The 13,378-nt window shown below is 37.0% G+C and overlaps 1 protein-coding gene across 2 annotated transcripts in view; it reads left to right on the top strand.

Moving 5' to 3' along the window:
- MRC1 (mannose receptor C-type 1) overlaps positions 1 to 13,378 on the top strand; it is a 294,794-nt gene that overhangs the window by 113,946 nt on the left and 167,470 nt on the right. For both annotated transcript variants that reach the window (XM_053713973.1, XM_053713974.1), the window contains exons 9-10: positions 2,455 to 2,568; positions 7,784 to 7,899. In XM_053713973.1, the coding sequence (XP_053569948.1) occupies positions 2,455 to 2,568; positions 7,784 to 7,899 (230 nt within the window). The remainder of the gene's footprint in view (positions 1 to 2,454; positions 2,569 to 7,783; positions 7,900 to 13,378) is intronic.

The following is a 13,378-nucleotide window of genomic DNA, read 5'->3' as shown; positions in this document are numbered from 1 at the left end:
TTTCCGGTTATTGCAGTGATGCCTCGATATGGAGGCATCCTGCAATAACCTTTTGAAGCCATCCGATGCAGAGAGAGCCACTCTGTGGCCCTCTCTGCACCGGAGATCGGTGGCTTCCTTCGTTGGTGGGTGGGAGCAGTACCGGGAGGCGGGTGGCGGCCATCGATGGCCCTGGAGATGTGGAGGGGGGCGGGATCGTGGGCGGGGATGCCCGGGGGCGCGCACGGGAGGGCGGGGGCGGGCGCGTGCACGGGGAGGGAGCGGGTGGGAACCGCTACACTACAGAAAAAGGCAATCAGTTAAAAAAACTAAAAAAAAAAAATACGATCAATGAGGTGGTGGGGGTTTGTGGGGAGGGGGGGATTGGTGATTGGGGAAGCTACACTACAGAAAAAAAAAACTAAGGAAAAAAAAAAAAAAGCCATTTTTTGTGCAAGCTGGGTACTACTGGCAGACAGCTGCCAGTACCCAAGATGGCCCCCAATAAGGCAGATAGGGAAGGTTACAGAGCTGTTTTGGGGGGGATCAGGGAGGTTGGAGGCTAAGGGGGGTCCTACACAGCAGAAGAATTTTTTTTTTTTTTTTTTTTAAAAAACCTAAACCCCCCAAAAAGCTTTTATTTTAGTACTGGCAGACTTTCTGCCAGTACTTAGGATGGCGGGGACAATTGTGGGGTGGGGGAGGGAAGGGAGCTGTTTGGGAGGGATCAGGGGGTCTGATGTGTCAGGTGGGAGGCTGATCTCTACACTAAAGCTAAAATTAACCCTGCAAGCTCCCTACAAACTTCCTAATTAACCCCTTCACTGCTAGCCATAATACACGTGTGATGCGCAGCAGCATTTTGCGGCCTTCTAATTACCAGAAAGCAACGCCAAAGTCATATATATCTGCTCTTTCTGAACAAAGGGGATCCCAGAGAAGCATTTACAACCATTTGTGCCATAATTGCACAAGCTGTTTGTAAATGATTTCAGTGAGAAACCTAAAATTTTGAAAAATTTTACGTTTTTTTTTTATTTGATCGCATTTGGCGGTGAAATGGTGGCATGAAATATACCAAAATGGGCCTAGATCAATACTTTGGGTTGTCTACTACACTACACTAAAGCTAAAATTAACCATACAAGCTCCCTACAAGCTCCCTAATTAACCCCTGCACTGCTGGGCATAATACACGTGTGGTGCGCAGCGGCATTTAGCGGCCTTCTAATTACCAAAAAGCAATGCCAAAGCCATATATGTCTGCTATTTCTGAACAAAGGGGATCCCAGAGAAGCATTTACAACCATTTGTGCCATAATTGCACAAGCTATTTGTAAATAATTTCAGTGAGAAACCGAAAGTTTGTGAAAAAATTTGTGAAAAAGTGAACGATTTTTTGTATTTGATCGCATTTGGCGGTGAAATGGTGGCATGAAATATACCAAAATTGGCCTAGATCAATACTTTGGGATGTCTTCTAAAAAAAATATATATACATGTCAATTGATATTCAGGGATTCCTGAAAGATATTAGTGTTCCAATGTAACTAGCGCTAATTTTGAAAAAAAGTAGTTTGGAAATAGCAAAATGCTACTTGTATTTATGGCTCTATAGCTTTCAAAAAAAGCAAAGAACATGTAAATATTAGGTATTTCTAAACTCAGGACAAAATTTAGAAACTATTTAGCATGTTTTCTTTTTGGTGGTTGTAGATGTGTAACAGATTTTGGGGGTCAAAGTTAAAAAAAGTGTGTTTTTTTCCATTTTTTCCTCATATTTTATAAATTTTTTTATAGTAAATTATAATATATGATGAAAATAATGGTATTTTTAGAAAGTTAATTTAATGGCGAGAAAAACGGTATATAATATGTGTGGGTACAGTAAATGAGTAAGAGGGAAATTACAGCTAAACACAAACACCGCAAAAATGTAAAAATATCCTTGGTCCCAAACGGACAGAAAATGGAAAAGTGCTGTGGTCATTAAGGGGTTAAAAGGAAACTGAAGGTAAAATTAAACTTTCATTATTTAGCGCATTCCATTTAAATAAACTTTCCAATATACTTCGATTATCATTTATCAAAATGTGCCCAAGGCAATGGGTAGTCACACCAAATATTGATTTGATTTAGAATTTTCTTCTGATCACTTACTTTGCATTGTTTTAATTGATAAAAAATAAACTATTCAAAATTATTTTATTGAAAGCATTCTTACTCTACATCAGATTTTCACACCTGCCTATTTATAACATTTGCTCAGTAGTGTATATTAGTTTGTAATAGGCTGATGACTGTCACATGATACAGTGGGCAGATGAATAAAAGACATATTTGGAAGTTGTCAAAAAAAATCTAATAATAATTTGAAATTCAGAGTAAGTGTAATTATATTGTTTTTGTACTGTGCAGGTATAGATTATACAATAATTTAAATATTTGTGCTTTTAATTCCTCCTTTTCTTCCAGGAAGGCCACTGGTCAGATGAGATGTGCGAAATTAAACTTGAATATCTCTGCAAGAGGAAACCATTACCATTAGACCCTGCACAGGCAAATGCTTTAGAAGAGGGATGTAAGAAGGTACAATCATTTGTATATTTATTAGACTACTAAAAATCTGCATTACATAGGCTCAATTTATCATCTGCCAGGCAGACGAGGTTCGCTATTATGAATCTTGTACGCCCGGCATGATTGAAATCCAACACATTTAAGGTGATGTAGAGGTTAAGTAGCAAAGGTCTTAAACAGTCCTGAAACACTGGGGCTCTGCAGCTGCTTTTGCAGATTAATAAATGGAGCCTGTACGGTTTTCATTTCTTTATGATAATTAGCAAAACTGGTGGGTCTCACATTTTGCCAAAAGCATTATAACTTATTTGTGAATATTTTGAAAATTTTCTTTCTCTGTTGTTTTAATATAAAAAAAAAATATTTTTTTTAAAGCACATAACACAAAGTTGTAGTAAGGTGCACACAATACATATAACGATATTAACGTAGATTCATTTAAATACCTGTTTATTAGAGTTTAAACACTAGGTGGGATGAAATAGGAAGATTGATAAAGGTAAAGGTAAAAATATTTAGTTAAAATGTTGATCAGATAAAGCTAAAGATAAGGTTTGAAGCATCACTATCATTATATAAGATATTGCAGTGCAATTATATATCTATGATGAAGTTGTTTTTTTTTATGTTCGATGTTCCAGTTTATGTAAATGTTAACAAAATATTTTATATATATATATATATATATATATATAAAACACGTACAATCAATTTTTATAGATTGTTTTTTAAGTTTGTAGAACATTTATTTTAAATCAAAGTTACTCCAATTTTGCTTTTGTATATATGCTTATTGTAATGTTAACAGACTACATATACTATAAGGCCAAAAGTATGTGGACACCCCTAATAATTACTGAGTTTCTGCCACACACATTGCTAACAGACGCATACAATCCAGATCATAGCCGTGAAATCTCTGTAGACAAACATTGGCAGTGCAATGGATTGTACTGAATAGCTCAGTGACTTTAAACATAAAATTGTCATAGGATGCTATCTTTGACAGAATTCAGTTTTCTGACCTACTAGATCTGCCCTGGTCAACTGTAACTGCTATTATTGGGAATTGGAAGCGTCTAGGAGCCACAACAGCCTGGCCACAAAGTGGTAGACCACTCAAACTCACAGAGCTGGCCACCGAGTGCTGAAGCAGGAAGTGCATAAAAATCACCTATCATCTGTTGCATCACTCACTACAGAGTTCCAAACTTCCTCTGGAAGCAGCATCAGCACAGGAACTGTGTGTTGGTAGCTTCAAGAAATGGGTTTCCACAGTCAAACAGATAAACACAAACCTCACATTAACATGTGCAATGCCAAGCGGAGTGGTGTAAAGCATTCCTCTACTGGACTCTGGAGCAGTGGAAAGGTTTTCTCTGGAATGATGGATCACACTTAACTATCTGGCAGCCTGAGGAAAGAATCTGGGTGTGTCGTATGCTTGGAGAACATTACTTACCGGAATGCATTGTACCTACTGTAATGTTTAGGTGGAGGAGGGATGATGGTCTGGGGCTGTTTTTTAGGGTTTGGGCTAGGCCTCTTACTACTATTGAAAGGTGATATTAATGCTACAGAATACAAAGACATTTTAGACAATTGGGTGCTTCCAACATTGTGGTAGCACTTTGGGGAAGGCCCTTTCTTGTCACAGCATTACTGCGCCTCTGTGCACAAAGTGCGGTCCATGAAGACATGTTTTGATGAGCTTGGGTTGAGCAACTTGAGTGGCCTGCACAGAGTTCTAAACAATTGAACACCTTTGGGATGAATTGGGACACTGATTCTGAGCCAGACCTTTTTTGTCCATTTTCAGTACCTGACCTCACAAATGCTCTTTTGACTGAATGGGCTAGAAAATCTTTTTAAACAAAATCAAAATTCAAGTGGACTGTCCCTTTAAGCATTTCCTATGAACTAAAAAAAACTTACACTTTATTAGAAAACTTGGGCCTATGGTTTTTATCTTCTATCAAAATCTATCACCTAGATTATGAGTTTTGCGTTAGAGGCTGTGTGGTGCTAACGAGCAGTTTATGCTCACCGCTCACATACAGACAGTGCTGGTTTTACGGGTTTTTACAAACCAGACAAGAAGTGAGCGTTGAGCAACATTTTGCTCATTACCACATTCCAATACCAGTGCTGCTTACGTTAGCGGTGAGCTCGTGTAACGTGCTCGTGCACGATTTCCCCATAGGAATCAACGGGGAGAGCCGACTGCAAAAAAGTCTAACACCTGCCAAAAAGCAGCGTAAAACTCCTTAATGCAGCCCCATTGATTCCTATGGGGAAATAAAAGTTATGTCTACACCTAACACCCTAACATGAACCCCGGGTCTAAACACCCCTAATCTAACACTTATTAACCCATAATCTGCCACCCCAACATCACTGACGCCTACATTATATTATTAACCCGTAATCTGCTGACCCCAACATCGCCGACACCTACATTATATTTATTAACCCCTAATCTGCCGCTCCGGACACCGCCGCCACCTACCTACACTTCTTAACCCCTAATCTGCCGCCCCCAATGTCGCCGCCACTATAATAAACATATTAACCCCTAAACCGCCGCACTCCCGCATCACAAACATTAGTTAAATATTATTAACCCCTAATCTGCCGTCCCTAACATCGCCGCCACCTACCTACATTTATTAACCCCTAATCTGCCACCCCCAACGTCGCCGCCACTATTCTAAATTTATTAACCCCTAAACCTAAGTCTAAACCTAAACCCCACTAACTTAAATATAATTTAAATAAATCTAAATAAAATTACTATAATTAACTAAATTATTCCTATTTAAAACTAAATACTTACCTATAAAATAAGCCCTAAGATAGCTACAATATAACTAATAGTTACATTGTATCTAGCTTAGGGTTTATTTTTATTTTACAGGCAAGTTTGTATTTATTTTAACTAGGTAGAATAGTTACAAAATAGTTATTAACTATTTAATAAACTACCTAGCTAAAATAAAGACAGATTTACCTGTGAAATAAAACCTAACCTAAATTACACTAACACCTAACACTACACTAAAAATAAATTAATTCCCTAAATTAAATACAATTAAATACAATTAAATAAAATTATCTAAAGTACAAAAAACCCCCCACTAAATTACAGAAAATAATAAACAAATTACAAGATTTTTAAACTAATTACACCTAATCTAATCCCCCTAACAAAATAAAAAAGCCCCCCCCCCCAATAAAAAAAAAGCCCTACCCTACACTAAATTACAAATAGCCCTCAGCCAATCGGAATTAAGGTAGAAAAAAACCTATTGGCTGATGCAAACAGCCAATAGGATTGAAGTTCAATCCTATTGGCTGATCCAATCAGCCAATAGGATTGAGCTGGCATTCTGTTGGCTGTTCCAATCAGCCAATAGAATGCCAGCTCAATCCTATTGGCTGATTGCATCAGCCAATAGGATTTTTTCTACCTTAATTCCGATTGGCTGATAGAATTCTATCAGCCAATCGGAATTGAAGGGACGCCATCTTGGATGACGTCACTTAAAGGAACCGTCATTTAGTAAGAAGACTTCATTGGAAGAGGATGCTCCGCGCTGGATGTCTTGAAGATGGACACGCTCCACGCCAGATGGATGAAGATAGAAGATGCCGTCTGGATGAAGACTTCTGCCCGTCTGGAGGACCACTTCGCCCGACTTGGATGAAGAGTCAGACTTCTCCCGGCTTCGTTGAGGACTTCGGCCCGGTTAGATGAAGACTTCTCCCGGTAAGGTGATCTTCAAGGGGTTAGTGTTAGGTTTTTTTAAGGGGGTATTGGGTGGGTTTTAGAGTAGGGTTGGTTGTGTGGGTGGTGGGTTTTAATGTTAGGGGGGAATTGTAATTTTTTTTACAGGTAAAAGAGCTGATTACTTTGGGGCAATGCCCCGCAAAAGGCCCTTTTAAGGGCTATTTGTAATTTAGTGTAGGGTAGGGCTTTTTTTATTTTGGGGAGGCTTTTTTATTTTGTTAGGGGGATTCGATTAGGTGTAATTAGTTTAAAAATCTTGTAATTTGTTTATTATTCTCTGTAATTAATTTTTGGGTTTTTTTGTACTTTAGATAATTTTATTTAATTGTATTTAATTGTAAGTTTAGGAAATTAATTTAATTATAGTGTAGTGTTAGGTGTAATTGTAACTTAGGTTAGGTTTTATTTTACAGGTAAATTTGTCTATATTTTAACTAGGTAGTTATAAAATAGTTAATAACTATTTAGGAACTATTCTACCTAGTTAAAATAAAAACAAACTTACCTGCAAAATGAAAATAAACCCTAAGATAGCTACAATGTAACTATTAGTTATATTGTAGCTAGCTTAGGGTTTATTTTATAGGTAAGTATTTAGTTTTAAATAGGAATAATTTAGTTAATGATAGGAATATTTATTTAGATTTATTTAAATTATATTTAAGTTAGGGGGGATTAGGGTTAGACTTAGATTTAGGGGTTAATAACTTTAATATAGTGGCGGTGATGTTGGGGGCGGCAGATTAGAGGTTAATAAATGTAGGTAGGTGTCGGCGATGTTAGGGACAGCAGATTAGGGGTTAATAATATTTAACTAGTGTTTGCAATGCGGGAGTGCGGCGGTTTAGGGGTTAATATGTTTATTATAGTGGCGACTATGTCCGGTTCGGCAGATTAGGGGTTAAAAATTTTATTTTAGTGTTTGCGATGCGGGAGGGCCTCGGTTTAGGGGTTAATAGGTAGTTTATGGGTGTTAGTGTACTTTTTAGGACTTTAGTTATGAGTTTTATGCTACAGCGTTGTAGTGTAAAACTCTTAACTACTGACTTTAAAAATGCGGTACCAGTCTTGACAGGAGAGGGTCTACCGCTCAGACTCGTAATACCGGCGCTATGCAGGTCCTATTGAAAAAAGAGGATCCGCAATTTACGTAAGTGGATTTGCTGTATTGACAAGTATAGCCAAAAAATTGAGCGGTACACCTGTACCTGCAAGACTCGTAATACCAGCGGGCGTTAAAAAGCAGCGTTAGGACCGGCTAACGCTGCTTTTTAAGCCTAATACACAACTCGTAATCTAGCCGTATGTTTCTATGTAACAAAGTCTTTGATATAAACTTGTTTTTATCATTAAAATAAATCATACAATATACATTTCCAAAAACCTTACATATCATTTAAGAACACATCTAAAAAAATGTTTTTTTGTTTACAGGGCTGGAAAAGACATGGCTTATATTGTTATCTTATAAGTGCAACATCGGTGTCCTTTTCAGAAGCTAATGATACCTGCATTTCTAATTCAGCTTATCTTATGACTGTTGATGACAGGTACTGTATTATTATATGTTTACTCTGTATTCCTATAACAGAAAGAGCAAAAAACTATTTATTTTTTATTTTATTTTTTTTCAATTCTATTTATTTTTTCGGTAGGTTGGGTCTGGTGAACAAAATTTTTTGGACAAACATTTGTTTTCAATGTCTTCATTCAAATCTATTACAATTTCAAATAAAAAAAAAATGAATTCAACTTAGTTGGTTTTTCACTTCCATTTGTTTTAGATTATATGTTCTCTGGTTTTCTAATGGTTTTAACAGAAAAATAATATACATGGCAAAAGCTATGTCAACATGACTGATAATTAAATTAGTATTAATGATAATATTGATTGTCTAATGTGTTTGAATGCATTTTTTTACTTAACCAGTAATAAAGTGTGATTTAATCAATATGTCTCTAGTGTGTTCTGTTGGATTAGAATAGGCACCATTGAGTTTTGAGCTGCTACGCTCTATATTAATTGTAAAAAACACTAGTAGGTAATAATGTGAGTGATCTTTTGCTGTGCGGTACTTAGATAGCAATGGGACAATTGTGGCAGAAGTAGAGGGGTTCCATTACCACCTTACGGAATAAAAATATTTGTAGACATATTTGTAATTTCATAGTTGTTGGTGCAGGTCAGTATGTTTTTGTCGTTTTTATTAATTGGATTTTATTTTTGATATGTCGCTCTTTTGGGAATTTATATTATGGAAATAAATGTTACTTGCTTGAGTAATCATGTCTGCTTATAAACCTGATGAAATTTTATAAATATGTTTCTAAGTGAGTGCTTCTTTTTTCTTTCTTTAGAGTTCTGAATACTTATATCTGTGTCTAGCACATTCCTTGTTGCATTACTATAGATCTGGATTGTAAATATGATATGATAAATAGTTGGGTTAGATAAAGTTAAAGATTTTGGGATTCTGTACTTACTTATAAATGACATTTTGCCATTGTATTTTTATCCATTTGCTTTATGTTTATTATGGTCACTAAAACTGATTATAGATTACAACAATTTTTTTCAAAAAAAGAATTAACTTTTACAATATATCCCATGTTGCCTAGTACTCTTTCTATTATCTGTTAGTCACTCATATGAAACTAGGCTGACTTGCATGGTCATGAGAGTTGACAAACTGTAGTATAATATTGGCATGTTTAATTAAACATATGAAAATGGATTATGGCCCCGAATATGTACTAAAACAACATACTACCCCTGTATTGAAGATGTTTTTGTTTTTTCTTCATTTAAACAAAAGTAATTAGTGCTTTTTATGTGTGTTATTTACACAAATCATATTTGTTTTATTAGTAGAACATACACTTGGCAAAAACAGCTTTAATATTGTAGATATAGCTTAAACTGAAATGCACAGAATGCACAAATGATTTTAAGTGTAAATTTATAGAGGCCCATTTATCAAGCTCCGAATGGAACTTGAGGGCCCGTGTTTCTGGTGAGTCTGAAGACTCGCCAGAAACAGCAGTTATGAAGCAGCGGTCTAAAGACCGCTGCTCCATAACCAGTCCACCTGCTCTGAGCAGGCGGACAGGAATCGCCAGAATTCAACCGGATAGAGTACGATCGGGTTTATTGACACTTCCCTGCTGGCGGCCCATTGGCCTCGAGTCTGCAGGGGGCGGCGTTGCACCAGCAGCTCTTGTGAGCTGCTGGTGCAATACTTAATACAGAGAGCGTATACGACCGACATTTGATAATTTGGCCTCATAATGTACATTAATACCTTATTTTATTTGATATATTTCATATATAAATTATTATACTAAGGGCTGAGATGAGATAATATATAAAAAGGTAAATTTTTCTATACTTCTCCCAGGGACATTTACTTCATTTTTGAATGTGAAGGAGAGACAAGCCCAATGCAATATAACACTGCATGACATGAAAGTTTGGTTGCATTTACACTTTGTGATTTGAATTTTATATTACTTAGTTAATTTAAGTTTTATTTAATTTAAACGCTGCACTTTCTATTTTGTATTTTATTTTGTATACAGCAGTGTACATAGGATTGGGATTTTACAAATACTGATTATGCTTTCAAAGGTTTGGGGAACTTCAACAAATTACGCTCATACTTTATATATTTATGCGTAACTTTTACAAATTACATTGCACTTTGTATTTCTTTTATTTTAAATAAAACTGAAAAACTGTCAGCTTTAGTTTACCAGAGAGCTTTATTACTTTCTATTGGCACAATAAGCAAATATTCCCTAATTCTATTAGAAAAAGGGTGCAACCTGGAAGTTTCAGAGAAGTGAACTCCCCTGTTCAGCCCAGGGAACACCCCTGTCCCTCCCACTTTCTGACACTTTGTTTTATTTTACAATAGAGAAAATACAAATTACAATGGCCCAGATTACGAGTTTTGCGTTAGAGGCTATGCGGTGCTAACGAGCAGTTTTCCCTCACCGCTCACTTACATGCAGCGCTGGTATTACGGGTTTTTACAAACCCGTCATTAAAAGACAAGAAGTGAGCATTGAGCAAAATTTTGCTCATTACCGCACTCCAATACCAGCGCTGCTTAAGTCAGTGGTGAGATGGTGTAACGTGCTCTTGCACGATTTCCCCATAGGAATCAACGGGGAGAGCCGGCTGAAAAAAGTCTAACGCCTGCAAAAAAGCAGCGTAAAACTCCTTAACGCAGCCCCATTGATTCCTATGGGGAAATACATTTTATGTCTACACTTAACACCCTAACATGAACCCCGAGTCTAAACACCCCTAACCTTACACTTATTAACCCCTAATCTGCCACCCCCGACATTGCCGACACCTAAATTATAATTATTAACCCCTAATCTGCAGTTACGGACACCGCCGCCACCTACATTATACTTATGAAGCCCTAATCTGCTGCCCCCAACATCGTCGAACCCTACATTATATTTATTAACCCCTACTCTGCCACCCCCAATGTCACCGCCACCTACCTACACTTATTAATCCCTAATCTGCCGCCCCCAACATCGCCGCCACTATAATAAACATATTAACCCCTAAACCACTGCATGAAGAATGAATGGTACTTTTAAGTGACGTCATCCAAGATGGCGTCCCTTAGATTCCGATTGGCTGATAGAATTCTATCAGCCAATCAGAATTAAGGTTGAAAAAATCCTATTGGCTGATGCAATCAGCCAATAGGATTGAAGCTCAATCCTATTGGCTGATCCAATCAGCCAATAGGATTGAGCTCACATTCTATTGGCTGATCCAATCAGCCAATAGGATTGAGCTCACATTCTATTGGCTGTTCCAATCAGCCAATAGAATGCAAGCTCAATCCTATTGGCTGATAGGATCAGCCAATAGGATTGAACTTCAATCCTATTGGCTGAGATTTTTTCAACCTTAATTCCGATTGGCTGATAGAATTCTATCAGACAATCGGAATCTAAGGGACGCCATCTTTGATGACGTCACTTAAAGGTACCTTCATTCTGTTTTAGTCGTCGTAAGAAGAGGATGCTCCGCGTCGGATGTCTTGAAGATGTGGCCGCTCCACGCTGGATGGATGAAGATAGAAGATGCTGTCTGGATGAAGAATTCTGCCCATCTGGAGGACCACTTCTGCCCGGCTTGGATGAAGACTTCTGCCTGTCTGGAGGACCACTTTGCCCAGCTTGGATGAAGACGTCTCCCGGTAAGTCGATCTTCAGGGGGTTAGTGTTAGGTTTTTTTAAGGGTGTATTGGGTGGGTTTATTTTTTAGATTAGGGGTTTGGGCTTGCAAAAGAGCTAACTGCCCTTTTAAGGGCAATGCCCATCCAACTGCCCTTTTCAGGGCAATGGGGAGCTTAGGTTTTTTAGCTAGTATTTTATTTGGGGGGTTGGTTGTGTGGGTGGTGGGTTTTACTGTTGGGGGGTTTGTTTGTATTTATTTTACAGGTAAAAGAGCTGATTACTTTGGGGCAATGCCCCGCAAAAGGCCCTTTTAAGGGCTATTGGTAGTTTAGTTTAGGCTAGGTTTTTTTTATTTTTTTTGGGGGGGGGGCTTTTTTATTTTAATAGGGCTATTAGATTAGGTGTAATTAGTTTAAATATCTGTAATTTATTTATTATTTTCTGTAATTTAGTGGGGGGGTTTTGTACTTTAGATAATTTAATTTAATTTAGGTAATTGTATGTAATTTATTTAATTGTATTTAATTTAGTTAATTTATTTAATTATAGTGTAGTGTTAGGTGTAATTGTAACTTAGGTTAGGTTTTATTTTACAGGTACTTTTGTATTTATTTTAGCTAGGTAGTTATTAAATAGTTAATAACTATTTCATAACTATTCTACCTAGTTAAAATACATACAAACTTGCCTGTAAAATAAATCTTAAGCTAGCTACAATGTAACTATTAGTTATATTGTAGCTAGCTTAGGGTTTATTTTACAGGTAAGTATTTAGTTTTAAATAGGAATAATTTAGTTAATGATAGGAATATTTATTTTGATTTCTTTTAATTATATTTAAGTTAGGGGGGGTTAGGTTTAGGGTTAGACTTAGGTTTAGGGGTTAATAACTTTAATATAGTGGCGGCGACGTTGGGGGCGGCAGATTAGGGATTAATAAATGTAGGTAGGTGGCGGTGATGTTAGGGACAGCAGATTAGGGGTTAATAATATTTAACTAATGTTTACGAGGCCGGAGTGCGGCTGTTTAGATGTTAATATATTTATTATAGTGGCGGCCATGTCCGGTTCAGCAGATTACGGGTTACAATTTTTCTTTTAGTGTTTGCGATGTGGGATGGCCTCGGTTTAGGGGATAATAGGTAGTTTATGGGTGTTAGTGTACTTTTTAGCACTTTAGTTAAGAGTTTTATGCTACGGCGTTGTAGTGTAAAACTCTTAACTACTGACTTTAAAATGCTGTACCAGTCTTGACAGGAGAGGGTCTACCGCTCACTTTTTGGCAGACTCGTAATACCGGCGCTATGCAAGTCCCATTGAAAAAAGAGGATACGCAATTTACGTAAGTGGATTTGCAGTATTTCCAAGTCTTGCCAAAAAAGTGAGCGGTACAACTGTACCTGCAAGACTCATAATACCAGCGGGCGTTAAAAAACAGCGTTAGGACCGGCTAACGCTGCTTTTTAAGCCTAACGCAAAACTCGTAATATAGCCGAATGTAATTTGTAAAAGATGCACAAACATATACAAAGCATGATCCTAATAGAAACTTTCAAAACATAATAAAAATGTGTAAAATCACTGGTTGATCTAAATTTAAGTATATTAAAAGTGTAAAGTAATATAAAATACAAAGTACAAAGTGTAAGAGTAACAAAACTCTCATATCATGCAGTGCTATATAAGCGTGTCTCTCTTTCACATACAAAAATGCAGGGAACTCCCATTAGGTAAGTATAGCAAAATTTGCATGAATCTTGGGAGAGTTCTCGCAGTGCTGGAGAGCTCCGCCTTTTTTTTTTATTTTAAGCAATC

The sequence above is a fragment of the Bombina bombina genome, chromosome 5 (genome assembly GCF_027579735.1).
Source record: "Bombina bombina isolate aBomBom1 chromosome 5, aBomBom1.pri, whole genome shotgun sequence".
Classification (NCBI taxonomy): Eukaryota; Metazoa; Chordata; class Amphibia; order Anura; family Bombinatoridae; genus Bombina; species Bombina bombina.
Note: the sequence above shows the minus strand (reverse complement) of the source record. Positions and strands in the feature narration are given on the sequence as shown.